This window comes from Gopherus evgoodei, unplaced genomic scaffold (assembly GCF_007399415.2).
Source record: "Gopherus evgoodei ecotype Sinaloan lineage unplaced genomic scaffold, rGopEvg1_v1.p scaffold_33_arrow_ctg1, whole genome shotgun sequence".
In the NCBI taxonomy this organism is placed as follows: domain Eukaryota; kingdom Metazoa; phylum Chordata; order Testudines; family Testudinidae; genus Gopherus; species Gopherus evgoodei.
The window spans coordinates 1,179,763-1,194,119 of record NW_022060005.1 but is presented as its reverse complement, the minus strand read 5'-3'; the positions used below and the strand labels follow the sequence as shown (position 1 = coordinate 1,194,119).

The 14,357-nt window shown below is 41.5% G+C and overlaps 1 protein-coding gene across 1 annotated transcript; it reads right to left on the bottom strand.

Annotated features, from left to right (window-relative positions):
• Window positions 1-7,960: 7,960 nt before the first annotated feature.
• On the bottom strand, window positions 7,961-8,899 carry LOC115641221 (olfactory receptor 1009-like). Its single transcript, XM_030544289.1, has one exon. The coding sequence runs from the start codon at window positions 8,897-8,899 to the stop codon at window positions 7,961-7,963; it is 939 nt and encodes a 312-aa protein (XP_030400149.1).
• Between the last annotated feature and the right edge of the window lie 5,458 nt (window positions 8,900-14,357).

Here is a 14,357-nt window from a genome sequence, read left to right as displayed (position 1 = left end):
TGCTGGGGCTTCCAACGTTGAGTGTTTGACCCTGTCATTCCCCCTAGGTTTGTAATATTGGGTTAGTGTTGTGGTTTTCAGGGTGTTGCTGTTTGAGGGTGAGTTTGTGCCTGTCTGTGTCTGTTTCAGAACTAAAGTTGGGATCATGTCATGTAACCCAGGAAAAAAGCCCCCAGCCGGTACTTAGTGCTGTGCTGTGAACTCCAGGTGAGAGAGAGAGGGAGGTTTGGAGGAGGAAATCAAATATATCAAGAGGGGAGAATGTGAAAGGTCTGCAACATGGCACGGCAGGCTGAGACTTTTATCTCCCCCCCATCTCCCTGCAGAAGGGGAAACTGAGGCTCAGTGTGATCTGATTCCCTTTCCAAATTATTTTGCAAAGGAAGGGGACTGGGGCTCCGATCCAAACCAGTTCCCTTCCCATCATCTCTGTTTTCCCTGCTGCAAGACCACTGTAGAGGCTGAATATTTCCATTAAACTATGGCTCCTTCATTTGCCCTGCAACAATAAAATAGACCGGCGGAGGGGGGGAAGAATAGCCCCCCCAAAGCTGTGTGGATATTAAGTTTTTTTTTGAGGGGGGGACATGATAATATTCTAGATCAATCAAATGCCCAGCTCAGCTTTCTAGCCATCCAGCAGCTCTAGGGCAGGGAAGGAAGGTGCTCTTGGTGCAGAGTGGTTGCAAAACAGGGGTGAATTTAGTGGGGGGTTGAGGGGTCTGCTTGAAATCCCACCTGACGCAGCCACACAGAATCACTGGCAGCGCTGGGAGAGGTCAGTAGTGGAAGCAGGTGGCCTGGAGCTGGGGGGACATTGCCCTCAGTCCTGGGCTCTGGGATGGACTAGGCTGGGTGGTGGGTTCAGTCTAGTCGTCCAGCCTGCTATTCTCACTGGGGTTTGTGGTTTTCATCTGGCTCCACCAAAAAGATCAAACAAGCCCAGTAGAAAAGGGGAGTGAGAGAGACGGGAAGGAGTTTGTAAGGGGTTTAAGTGGCCCATCATTGAAAGAGTAAAACCAGAGTTTGACTGGGTTTCCCCCCAGCCACCACTCCTGCAAACACTGGGGAAGGGGCAGCTCCATCCCTCACTGAGGCTATGGTGAGGGGCATCAGGGGAGGAAGGAAGCCACATGGCAGTCCCTTCCCCCCAGTATCCCCCTCCAGCCCCCAAACTCTGTCCCAAAGCCTGCCTGGCACCCATCCCTCCGCACTCCCTCCCAAAGCCTGCACCCCTCCACCCTTCCTGCACCCCACCCCGTGCCCCAGCCCAGAGACTGCATCCAGCACCCAAACTCCATCACACTCAGCCTGGGCAAAGCTCCTTGGTCTGGCTCCCAGCCCCTCTCCAAGGGTTGCAGCTATCTGGAGGTGCCTGCCTTCCACACCTTCCTCATTCACACCTCATTCATTCAATAGGGCAATTGATTAGAAAGTGGAGGAAAGATCTCATTCTACTTCTAGCAAAAAGACATTTTTCTTTTACCTTAATTATACTACCTTGGGGCCCACTATAACATATTACCAAGGTTCAATACAAAGTCATGTAAAAGTTATACAAAAATGCATAATGCAGAGATTTATCTACAACTGCATTGACTGATTGCTGTGTGCAATAATGAAGTGACCCCTGGGTCTTTGAATGAGGCTATATACTCGGGGAGGGGTGTGCAGCAGCAAGTCGGGGGCAAGCGAGTGGGCAAGCGGCAGGTGAACAAAGAGGCGAGCAGTGAGCCAGCAGTGGTTCTAGGGGCAGGCATAGGGGTTTCTGGCAGGGGAGGGAGAAAATGAAAGGAAGCGAGTGGTGGGTGGGGGACTGACTAGAAGGGATGCAGTAAGTCAGTGGGGGACTAGGGGGTGAAGAGGGTGTGATGGTGGGGCCAAGCAGGGAGGGGGTGGGTCCTATTTTACTGTTGTGATCTGGTCACCCTATTTGTGCCAGGTTTCAGAGTAGCAGCCGTGTTAGTCTATATCTGCAAAAAGAACAGGAGCACTTGTAGCACCTTAGAGACTAACAAATTTATTTCAACATAAGCTTTCATCGGCTACAGCCCACTTCTTCGGATTCATAGAATGGAATATTTCTTTTGCCTATGTGTGCCGTTTCTCCTTCCCCCCCCCAACTTTCCTCTTTGGCCCACAGCTGTTTCGATGGGGTGGCGCTGAGGAAGGAGGGTTTGTTTCTGCAAGGCGGGCTGTGCTGGGGGTGGGGGCAGTGTTTCCATGGGGCCGGGCGGTGCTGGGGGAAATGAGAGGTCATAAAATAAACATTATTGAAGAAAATCAGTTGTACAACTATCAAAACATAAATTATTTTCATAATATGAATGTGAAAATCTATAATTAATATTCTTTTAGAATATGGTGACTTCTATCAACATGGGCAAGAGATCAAGAGATATCGGTAGAAAGTACCCAAGTGGGAGTAAGAAAAGAGCCATATACAAGGCAAAGGCAGTTGAAAGACAGAAGCAAAAGGATGCTTTCAGCAAGTATTTTAGCAGACCTGATTCTACTGTTGAGCCAGAAGAGCTCAGTGAAGATGCAGATATGGTTGAAAATTCTCCAGTAGAACATACGACACAGACAGAGAACGACAGCAGTGACAAAGAATTTGAAGAGCCAAATCAGTCTGAAGAAGACACTCAAGACAGTCACAGTGAAGAGAAGACTACAGAAAGGGTTGCAACTGATACTGAAGGTACTGAGGGTCAAGAATGCTTTTCTGCTAATAAAGATGTGACTGGTTTAGATCCAGAGCAGAAAGGCAACTTCAACTCTGCTGACCAGATGGAAATATCTGATGATCCTGCAACTTGGCCAGAATACACTAGCCAGCGTATCAGGGAGTATTTAATAAAACAAAGGCCACCTACAATTACTGTAAAAGATTTCCCTAAAAATAAGATTGGGAAACACTTCTCAAAGTTTCACTGCAAAAGGAAACTTTCAAATGGTGAAATTGTACCTCATCCATGGGTGATATACTCAGTGTCAGCCGACAAGATCTTTTGTTATTACTGTAAGATTTTGTGCAATAATGTGACAAGTTCATTAGCATCTAATGGTTTTAATGACTGGTCTAATATTCATATGAGATGGTCTGAGCACGAAAACTCAAAACGACATTTACAAGCTATGCTTAGTTGCTGCGACCTTCAGCAAAGGTTATCTGCTCAAAAAACCATTGACTCAATACAACAAAAACTTATTGACCAAGAAGCAAAACGCTGGTATCAAGTTTTTGAGAGACTAGTTGCTGTCGTTCAGTTGCCAGCAGAATGAAACTTATCATTTTGTGGGTCTGATGAAAGGCTGGGAACATCAGACAATGGAAATTTTCTTGGAGTTATTGAATTACTGGGAAAGTTTGACCCAGTGATGCAGGAACATTTATGAAGAATCAAGAACAAAGAAATACATGACCATTATTTAGGGTAAAACATTCAAAATGAACTTATTAGTATTGTAGGGAATGCTATTAAACATGAAATAATAGCTCGAATTAAGGATGCTAAATATTTTACTATTATACTCTACTGCACTTCTGACATTAGTCACCAAGAACAAATGTCATTGACAATTAGATATGAGGCTGATGGTGTATCACCAAATATTCCAGCAGGAGTATATGAACATTTCATTAAGTTCATAGTAGTAGAAAGCAGCACAGGTGAATATTTGTACCATATCCTTTTAAGTGAACTCAAAGACCTGGGATTGGACATTGCAAATATCTGTGGGCAGGGCTATGACAACGGTGCAAATATGAAGGGAAACATATCAGGTGTACAAGCGCAACTTTTGAAAACAAACCCAAGAGCTTTTTTTACACCATGTGCATGTCACAACTATAATCTAATTTTGGGAGACATGGCCAAAACATGTCCAGATGTGATGAGTTTCTTTGGAGCCTTGCAGCGTATTTACGTCTTTTTTTCTGCATCTACTAAAAGATGGACTATTCTTAGAAAACATGTTACTGGCCTTTCGGTAAAGCCTCTTTGCGAAACATGATGGGAATGTAGAATGCAAAGCGTCTAAGCTCTGCGGTACCAAGCAGGGGAGTTTTATGATGCACTCGTAGAGGTAGCAGAAACAACTGATGATGCTCAAGCAAAAACTGAAGCTGAATCGCTGGCTATTCAAATAAAGGATTATAAGTTTTTGGTTTCGCTAGTTTTCTGGCATGATTTACTTTTTCAAGTGAATTTTATGAGCAAAGAGCTGTAAAGTGATACAATGGATATTTCTGCAGGAATTTCTTCATTTGAAAAGCTTTGTAACTGGTTACAAATGTACAGAGAGAAGGGTATTCAAGAAGTGTTAACTGGTGCCAATGAACTTGCCGAAGATCTAGATGTGACTCCAGTATTCCAGACTAAACATTTGCGCAAACGAAAAAAACAGTTTGAGTATGAGTCTGCAGACGAGCCTTTTGCTGATCCGAAAGAAGCTTAAAGAATGTAATGCTTCAATCAAGTGTGAGACAAAGCTTTACAGTCACTTGAACCAAGGTTTGAACAGTTACAAAAGCATGAGACTTTATTTAGATTTTTATGCAAATTCAAACATTTTCTCAAGGACACCATATGAAAATCTGCTGCAGATCTGGAACTTGCATTGACAGATGTGAAACTAGTGCAGGAAAATGAACAAGTTTCAACTGTAAAATCAGTTGACATAAATGGCTACATGCTTTGTGAAGAACTGGAAGCATTAAAGCCAATTATTTCATTTGATTGTAGAAACCTCTAAAAATCCTTCAATTTCTTGCATATAATAACCGAATAACAGCATTCCCAAATTTATTTATAGCAGTTCGAATCTTCCTGACTATTCCGATAACTGTAGCCTCAGGAGAGAGGAGTTTCTCGAAGCTAAATCTAATTAAAACATATCTGCGATCAACAATGCAGGAAGACCTATTAAACAATTTGGCAATCATGTCAGTTGAATGCGAAGTAATGAAGAGCTTAGAGTTAGGCAATATACTGAAAGATTTTGTCAAACAAAAAGTGAGGAAGATAAAGTTTTAAAAACATATAGGTGAGGTGTAAAATAAAGTTCCTCTTAATGAACTTGATATTTATAATATATGATGTAATGTATGTAATATATAATTTTGTTATGTGTATATAGTCATGGAAAGTAAATAATACATGGAAGAAATGAAAGGTGGTTTTTTTTAAGTGCCTTTTTTGTTTTGTTTTTGGTCATCCCTGCTGGGGCCCCATTGAAACTGTTCGAATTGGGCCCCGCACTTCCTAAAGCCGGCCCTGTGTGCAAGCATGCGTGCCAGCTGTTTCTGGAGCTGGAGGAACCCAGCCCTGGGGAACCTAGGTCCTGTAGGATAGCTTCATTGGGAGGGGACTAGCAGAAGGGAGATGTAGGGCTCCATATGAAGACACAAGTGACACAAGCAGTACGTTGATAGAATTACAGAAACAACCCCTCTGCCCCCCGCCCACAGAAGAGTAACCATAAATAAATAAGCCTACTCCAAAGTAATGGGCAAATCTGATGACAGGTGGCAAGAAACCATGATGAGAGAGGGGAGAGAAGAAGGAGGAATTAGGTGGAGGAAATCTCTCAACTTTTATCCTAGCAGTTAGGGATATAACAGACTCTCTTCAAGTGCCTGATAATAAGAAAGATTTAAAAAAGAGATCTACTTCCTCTCATGTTGGTGCCCTAAACATGGGATATGAGATACCTGATATTTATGTGTCTCAATCAAGTGGAAAGGATCTCTTCTGCGCCAGCTGAAGACAAAATTGAGGGGTCTGCCAGGGGCTTAAATAGACTCTCTGGTAGGTGGATACCCCTCCGTCCCCTTGTGTAGAATTCCAGCTACAAGATGGAGTTTTGGAGTCACATGTGCAAGTCACATGTCAATGCATGACACAGAACTTACAGGTAGCAGCCATGGTTCACATGCTACCTTGAAAGTCCTCATGTAGACTTCTGTGGACTGGAGCCTTCCAAGATCCATTTTCCCTTAAGTGCTTCTTGACTGGGCACTTAACTTGCAAATTCCTTTCTAAAGAAGCTGACCAAATGCCTTACTAAGGCTATTTAAAAACCAAACAAGTATACAGCCAATATTCATATCTTCGAATACAACAATAACACATGCATACAAATAGGATGAATATATTCAGGAGATCATAACCTTTACATAGATATGTTACATGGCATATATAGCATAAAACATATTCCAGTTATGTCATATACACATTCATAAGTATATTTCCATAAAGTCTTATGAGGTGCAAATCACAGCAGGATTCCATCCCCTTTGCTCCAGTGTCTCTTCTGCCCAATGGGGATGTGGCCTGCTGAGTTCAATGGAGCCATACTGATTTAGACCAGCTGAGGCTTTGGCCCAAAATGTCAGATGCTGATCTGATAATCTCCCAAACACAAGTTATCCACAGGTTTGGATAGGACAAATATTCAGCGGTATTATAATTAATTATGACAACCTATTTTGAAGGGATATTAAACATCATGTTTCAGGGATTAAGCCACATAACTCAGTCACTGTCCCACATTAAACAGTTTTAAACAAGGTTCAGAGTTCGCTTTGCAGAGACGTCAGTCTGCTTAATACCTTGGCAAATACACTATTAAAAATCTCTCTTTATAACCTATTATTAAAGACAATAAGTAAAAATGCATTTGAACTGTAAAATATGAGATCAGGCTTTCATTTTAACAACATCTCTTGTTCTCTTTTTCTTGAGACAGAGGCAGTTTTTAAAAACAATTAGATAAGTTCATGGAGAATAGGTCATCAATGGCTATGAGTCCAGAAGGCCAAAGAGGCAACCCCCTGTTCTGGGTGTCCCTAAACCCGAAGCTGGGACTGGGTAACAGGGGATGTATCACTCAATAAATGTTCTGTTCATATTCTTTCAAGAATCTGGCACTGGCCATGGGCAGAAACATGATACTGGGCTAGATGGACTTTTGATCTGACCTGGGATGGTCTTTCATATGTTTTTATGTTCTAATATGACCATAGGTAGTCAATGGGAGATGCTGAGGAGTGGGGTGTGTTCTAAGCCCTGCCGCTGTCAAAGAGTTCAGTCCCTATAATACTGTGAAGGAGACAAATCCTTTTGCTTGTCATTCTCAGCTAGGAACCCTCTAACCCCACCTAAGGGGTTTTATTTCTTTTTTATATGAAGCTGCGGCTGGAGGAGGAAGAAGAAGGAATTAGAAGGAGGAGACCGCTCATAATTTTTATCCCAAAAGTCAAGGTACTCACCTGGAATATGAGAGCTCCACTTGAAGTGCCAATAAAGAGACAAGATTTAAACAGGGGATCTCTCCCCACCCATGTGGATGCCCTAACCACCGGGATACACTCATTTGGGCCTCTCTCTAACTCTCCCGTTCAAGCCTAAATTCCCTGCGGAGTAAACCCATTGGCTCCAATGTTAATTATGTTATTCTTATTAATTAATATTGAAAATCCTTGAGATTTTAGTAGGATAGACTATGATAAGTGATAATAAATGGAGTTTCAATAAATTAGTTAAAAAAAAATCAAAATAACAGAGATTACTAAATCAAGAGAGATGATGTTTTTATAGAATTAGCCAGAATCTCACCTGGCATAAATTGGCCATAGATCCCCTGAAGTTAGTGGGCCAGATTAAAGAGCTATGGAGACAGATGAAATATGTGACTGACTCTACAGCCTGGTGATCACAGCACTCACTCTGGATTTAGGAGACCCAAGATCCAGTCCCCCATGCTCCAGTGACTCTTGTACAACTGGGAATCTGGCCAGCTGACTTCAATGGAGCTGCACTCATTTAGACCAACTGATGTTTTGTCCCAATTTGTTTCAGTTACCTGAGCTGAGAGTTTCTCAAACACCACTTATCCACAGTTCTATGCTCTCTGATGTAAAATATGTATTTTAATTTATTTAAGATCATCAACATTACTTGAGAAACTTTAATTTTCCCAACATTTTCCTTAGAGCTGTTTTCACCTCCTTGCTTTTCAGACTGTAAATGATGGGGCTTAACAAGGGGGTCAAGACACTGTACTGGATGGAGAATATTTCATCCAGCACCACAGAAGAGACTGAGCTGGATTTTGTGTACTGGAAAAAAGCTGTCACGTACAACAAGCCAACCACAATAAGGTGAGAGCTGCAGGTGGAGAAGGCTTTACGCCTGCCCTCTGCAGAGCGTATCCTCAGGATAGCGGAGATGATGTAAATATAGGAGATCAGCATGAGGAGGAAGGAGCTTGACCCAGATATCACAGCAGAAGTAAGAAGCACCACTTGATTGGTGAGAGTATCAGTGCAGGCCAGTTGTAACAGAGGAGGAAGCTCACAGCTGAAATGATGGATTTGGTTGGAGCCACAGAAATGCAACTTCAGAGTAAAAATAATGTTAAGAAGGGCATAAAAGAAGGCTATGGTCCATGCCCCACTCACCAGCTGAACACAGATCCTTTTGCTCATTCTCTCCATATAACGCAATGGGTCACAGATGGCAGAATAGCGGTCATAAGCCATGGCTGAGAGAATGAAAATTTCAGCACTAGCTGAAAGGAAGAAGAAAAATATCTGAGCAATGCAGCCATTGACAGAAATAGTTTTGTGCACAGCTAGGAAGTTCCTCAGCATGTTAGGCACCGTGACCGAAGAATAGCAGATATCAACAAAGGATAAATGGAAAAGGAAGAAGTACATAGGCGTGTGAAGGTGAGAATCAACTTTTATCACCACAATAATCACCATATTGCCACCCAGAGTGATTAGGTAAATAACTAAAAACACTGAGAAGAGAAAAATCTGCATCTGAGGGTCACTGGAAAGTCCCAGGAGAATAAATTCTGTCTCTGTGGTTTGATTTTTCATTGGCATTTATTCAGGAAAACTGTGATCTGGAAGACAAGAGAAAACAAATGAAATGAACACTTTTAGTAAAAGTAAACAGCATGTGAAGTTAATCTCTCTGTAGCACGAATGTAAAGAGAGCCCTTTTCCAGGCTGTACAACGTGTATTTAAATAAAATAAAATTAAGTCGTATCATAAAAGTGAATTGAAATGGCATATAGAGATCATCTCTTCTGTTGGATGAATAGAAAGAGAGTCTCTACTGTATCCTGTAAAATATATATTTTTAAATAGACAAGATTTAGAGAAAGCAACAGTGATAAGCTGGCTGGAATTTGTGTGTTGTACAGTGACAAAATGGGCCAGATGCACAACAGGACTCAGGCCCCTAACTGCCACTTTAAGCACCTAAATTGTAGAATTAGGCCCCATGGGTATTGATAAAATCCGCACCCTGCTGGGATTATGGGACAGTCTGATGTGTGCCTCACTTTGTCTTTCCTGTTGAATCAGTTCCACTGTGGTTAAATAATTAAAGAGGCATTGGAAAAAGGGGAGCTGGATACTGAATCTCCTGCATTTAAGGTGAGGGCTCTAACCAGCTGTACATAAAGCAATTATGTCACTTGCTGTTTCTCTCCGGCTTTAAAACTCTTTAATCTGTCCCTCTAACATCAGCAGAGATACAGCTTTTTTAACTCCAGTTGGGGATCTGGCCCCTTTACTCCAATGGAGCTATGACTGAGTCACATCCACTGGGGATCTGGCCAATTCTATAAGTATCTCTTTGTCTACTACATTTTTTAATGTTTGTAGGCCAGTGGTTTTCACCCTTTTTTAAATTTTGCTTACCCATAAAAATTTTTGAATGGAGATGTGAACCCCTCATCAATGGACTCCCAGGGGTCTGCAGAACACAGACTGAAAACCACCATTATAGAGTATTTAATATCTATGGTATCTCATTGGATTCATACCTATTAAAATATCTAGGGTTTCTATAATAATAAAATAATAATAAATAATAAATAATAATAAATATAATAAACCCCCAAGACCTAGAAATACTGGTTTGGGCATAGGCTGACAACCCAATCAAATACAGAGAACCCAGGCAAATTAATAAATATTACAACTGCCATAAAGAGGGCCTCAGAAGTGCTTAGCTGTATGACAGGCTCCTCCACTGCCAAAGTGTGTGTGTGGAAGTGGGTAACTGCAGGTTGATATCATGCAACTGTCCAAACAATTCAAGAAAACCAGAGATCATTTTCAGCCAAACAGTGGAAAGAACTCATAGTGCAAACCAAGAAGTGACCTAAGGTTGGATTTTGGCCAAACCTGAAGAGAGAGCCTGGAGGACATGTATGCTCCAAGACGTGAAGGAGAGAAATGATAACACCGAGAAAGAAATGAATGAGCATAGACTCACTGGGCAACTGAGAGTTTCATAGGAAAGTGGAATTATTGACTCAAATGGAGACTGAAAGCCTGAAAAGGGAGATTAGTCATGTAGACCCACATGCAAACATTTTGGTAGAAGCAATGACACAGGATCAACAGTAGTGTGGCACACTGCCGGGGTGATCAAGTGGAATCAAAGGGATAAGTAAAAATTTTGACATCCAGACAAGACAGCTGCTATTGATGCAATGAGTACTGAATAGCAATCCAGACATGGACTGGACATTTGACAGTGTGATAGAGGAAAAAGTCTGTGGAGGAAGAAGTTGATCATTAAGAATACAACATCAAAACATATTAAAAGTGAGACCGAGAAAGAGGTCATCTTGTGGTGATAAAAACCAATGACTGTGAGTGCATCCCAGCCAAAGATATCATGTCAGACAGTAGAAAGGAAATCCCCCAGAAAGATTCCAAAGTTTTACACAGAAATGAATGCATGGACAGTGGTGGAGAGAGATCAAACCTATTAGGGATAGACATTGAATCAACTCATGGCTTCTACAAGGATATCGGAAAAGAGAGACAGAGAGACTCAATATGAGTGCACAAGTCCTTAAGGATTATTTATACAGAAGAAAGATCAACCAATGTAACTGCTCCCTGAACTGCAGAATGTGTTCTGAAAAGGAAGAGACTGTGGAGCGCCTGCTGAGCCTGGCTAGGAGAGAACAGACACATGAGGCCACCAAGTTCCTGCACTGAAGTCTCTGTGGAAGTGCAGATTTAAATGAATTTTGTTTTATTACAACCACCAAATTAAAAGTTCTCTAGAGAATGAAGAGACTAAGATTTTATGGGATCTGGCAATTGTCACAGACTGAGCAGTGAAGAAAAATAGGCCAAATGTTAATAGATAGCGCCATACCAGCAGCCAGTGTCTTAAAAAAGAAACAAGAAGACAAGATTGCAAAGTATGAAGAACACTTCCACAAAGCAGATTAATTATGAAAAAATAGAACACAGATGATCCCAGCAATTATTGGAATACTTAGAGTGATCCCTAAGGGTATGACTGAGAAGCTGAACAACACATGAGGAGTGCAAGACATCATGGTCAGTGACTTCCAGCAGACAGCGCTCTTAGGCACTGTGAGGATGTGAGGGAAAATCAAAGGAAAATGAGAGCATTTGAGCATCCAAAATGCAGGAATTCTGTAGAGGGTTTAATGAAACTCCTGACTACCCAAACCTACAGAGTTGGTGCAGAGCATGGTTCATTGGTGACTTAAATTTTAGACAGTAACTTTACCCTTTTTATGCATAAAGATCTTGTATATTGTGAAAGCTATTTGTTAAAAAAAATCCCCCTTAGGTAATACTGAGGGACAGTAATAATGATCATAACTAATGAATGTGTCCAGCAAACACTCTCTAGGCACGCTGACAGGATTTTAAAAAGAGGGATCCGATTGTAATGGAAGTTTTATTCCTAAATCACTTAAATTCCCCTGAAAATTCAACCCAATGGGACATTTGACTCAGGATCCTGCATATCTGAATATCAGGCTGTTCCTACACTGCCCTAATGGAATTGACATTGATTTGCATTGGAAATGGAAAGGAAGCCAAAGTTCTGTCCAATATCAAATCTATGTTTATCCAATATGTATCCCAGAAAGAAAATCAATCTTTTTCCAATTATCAGCTAATCAGACAAATACCCAAGCAAAGAGATGGATCTTGTCTGTGTGATAACAATGGCACTGTTTACAGTGATACCAAAAGCTAAGTGCCTTCTCTAGAGAATGCCCTGCCCCTAATCTACTCATCCCCCAACACACAGACTACAAAAGTAGAAACTACTGTTATCCTGCATTAGCTAATATCAGCTTTCTCAGTGCTGCCTTGAGAAATACACAAAGAGAGAGATGGCTGGGTTGCCAGCCATGACCCCTATGGGGCTACTGACTCTGTGTGAGCGGACTGCTGCATTCAGGCAGAAGTCAAAGGGACTCTACAGAGAGACCCACCTCTAGATGGGGGAGGGGGCAGGACTTGGTCCTTTGAAATTAAAAGGAAAATAAACAATTATAATGAATAAAAACATGAATCAACTCACCTGCCTTTTTAATGTGGATCATAAATGTGGTGAGATCATTCTGATCTGTGATTTCTTCTTTTTTTTCATATTCTTGGTCTATCTACTAAATTATTGATTTGTCTCTCTAATCTCTCTATCTGTCTCTGGGAAACAGCATCTAAAGATGACTTTGTTGTTTTTTTTCCAGGAGTAGTGAGAGACTTCAAGGCTTATCAGTGGGAGTGGAACAAACATCCTTTCCTTAGCAAACTCCAAGACTAAGAGCTGATTTCTTGAGAGCTGTTTAAATGCTGTCTTGTTCCCCCTGGAGCAAGATCCCTGAAGTTCACTCTCCTTGATAAGGTACCAATAGCACCGAGCTGGGTCAGCCCTTAAGCAATGGTGTATGTTTCATAAGCATGAGGGTACTGAAGCTTAAATTATGAAAAGAGCCCAAGAGATTTAGGTTTGCAATCTCAGGGACAGTCAATTAATAAGACATTTATTTAGGCTCAGATTCTCCCAAGTAGGCTAAGGAGTTAGACATTCAAATAGCAAATAATTTCCTCTCCCCAGACTCCTTTGAAGATGATAGCCATAATATATAATTACCACAAGAGGGCAGTGGAGGTGAAAGCATGGGAATTGGCCAGCCATCCTTAAACATCACCAATAAATGGATACACAGTTTAAGGTATGAGAAAGACTCATAGACTTTAAGGTCAGAAGGGACGATTATGATCATCTAGTCTGACCTCCTGCACAACACAGGCCACAGAATCTCACCCACCCACTCCTGTAACAAACCCTTAACCTATGTCTGAATTATTGAAATCCTCAAATCGTGATGTAAAGACCATGATGTGCAGAGAATCCTCCAGCAAGTGACCCATGCCACATGCTGCAGAGGAAGGAGAAAAACCTCCAGGGCCTCTGCCAATCGGCCCTGGAGGAAAATTCCTTTCCGACCCCAAACCCTGAGCATGTGGGGAAGACTCACCAGCTGGACACACAGGAAAGAATTCTCTATAGTAATCCAGCTCCCACCCCATTTAATATCCCATCACAGGTCATGGGGCATATTTACCACTAATAATCAAAGATAAATTAATTGCCAACATTAGGCAATTTCTTTCCCCCCGGTTTATTCATGACCTGCAGAGAGAGCATGTAAATGGGAACAACATTGAATGGGTGAATAGTTTTATGTATCTGGGTATTCAGTTGACAGCAGGAAGTTCTATATCCGAAGAAGTCACAGGTCTGATGGGTCTTGTGTCAGTGGCATTTCAGTATAATTCAGAGGCCTCTGTTAGGGAAACAGAATGTCTATGTGACAACTAAGAAACAAGTGTTACATGTTGTTGTGATGACATCCCTCTTATATGCAGAAGAAACATATCCATTAAACACAGCTGTGGAGTGGAAACTAAACAGTTTTCAATACCAAAAGTTACAGCGTATTCTTCACTTCCATTTGTTTGATTTGTTACAAATGAGGAGATACTTAGATGATCCCAGCAAATTAAGTGTGACTACGTATCACTACCATGATTCTGAATATTCCTGCAGGATTCGGATCATACACAATCTTGATTGGGCTCAATCCGTCAGGAAGTCTAAAAAAGGAAGTCCTGTTAGCCTCTGTCGGAGTTCTGAATGCAGGCAGGCTGTGGGGATATGAACATTTTGTCTGAACACTCAAGTGCATGCAATGTCATATCTATAGGGAAGAAGAGATGTACATAAACATAACAGATGAATGAAAACCCCATTCAGAGGTGTTATACTTTCTTTCTTTCTGTAGGATTTGCAGAAGGTGAGGGTGTCTGTTTCGTGAACTCCTGTTGGGAGAGTGTTCTATGCTCAAATAAGACACATAATTAAACTGTGGAATTCCTTGCCACAGGGAAATATAGAGACCAGAAATGTAGGAAGAATCAGTAAGGGATTGCAGAAGAAAAATAACGAGAGCTATCATAATTTGTGATAAGATT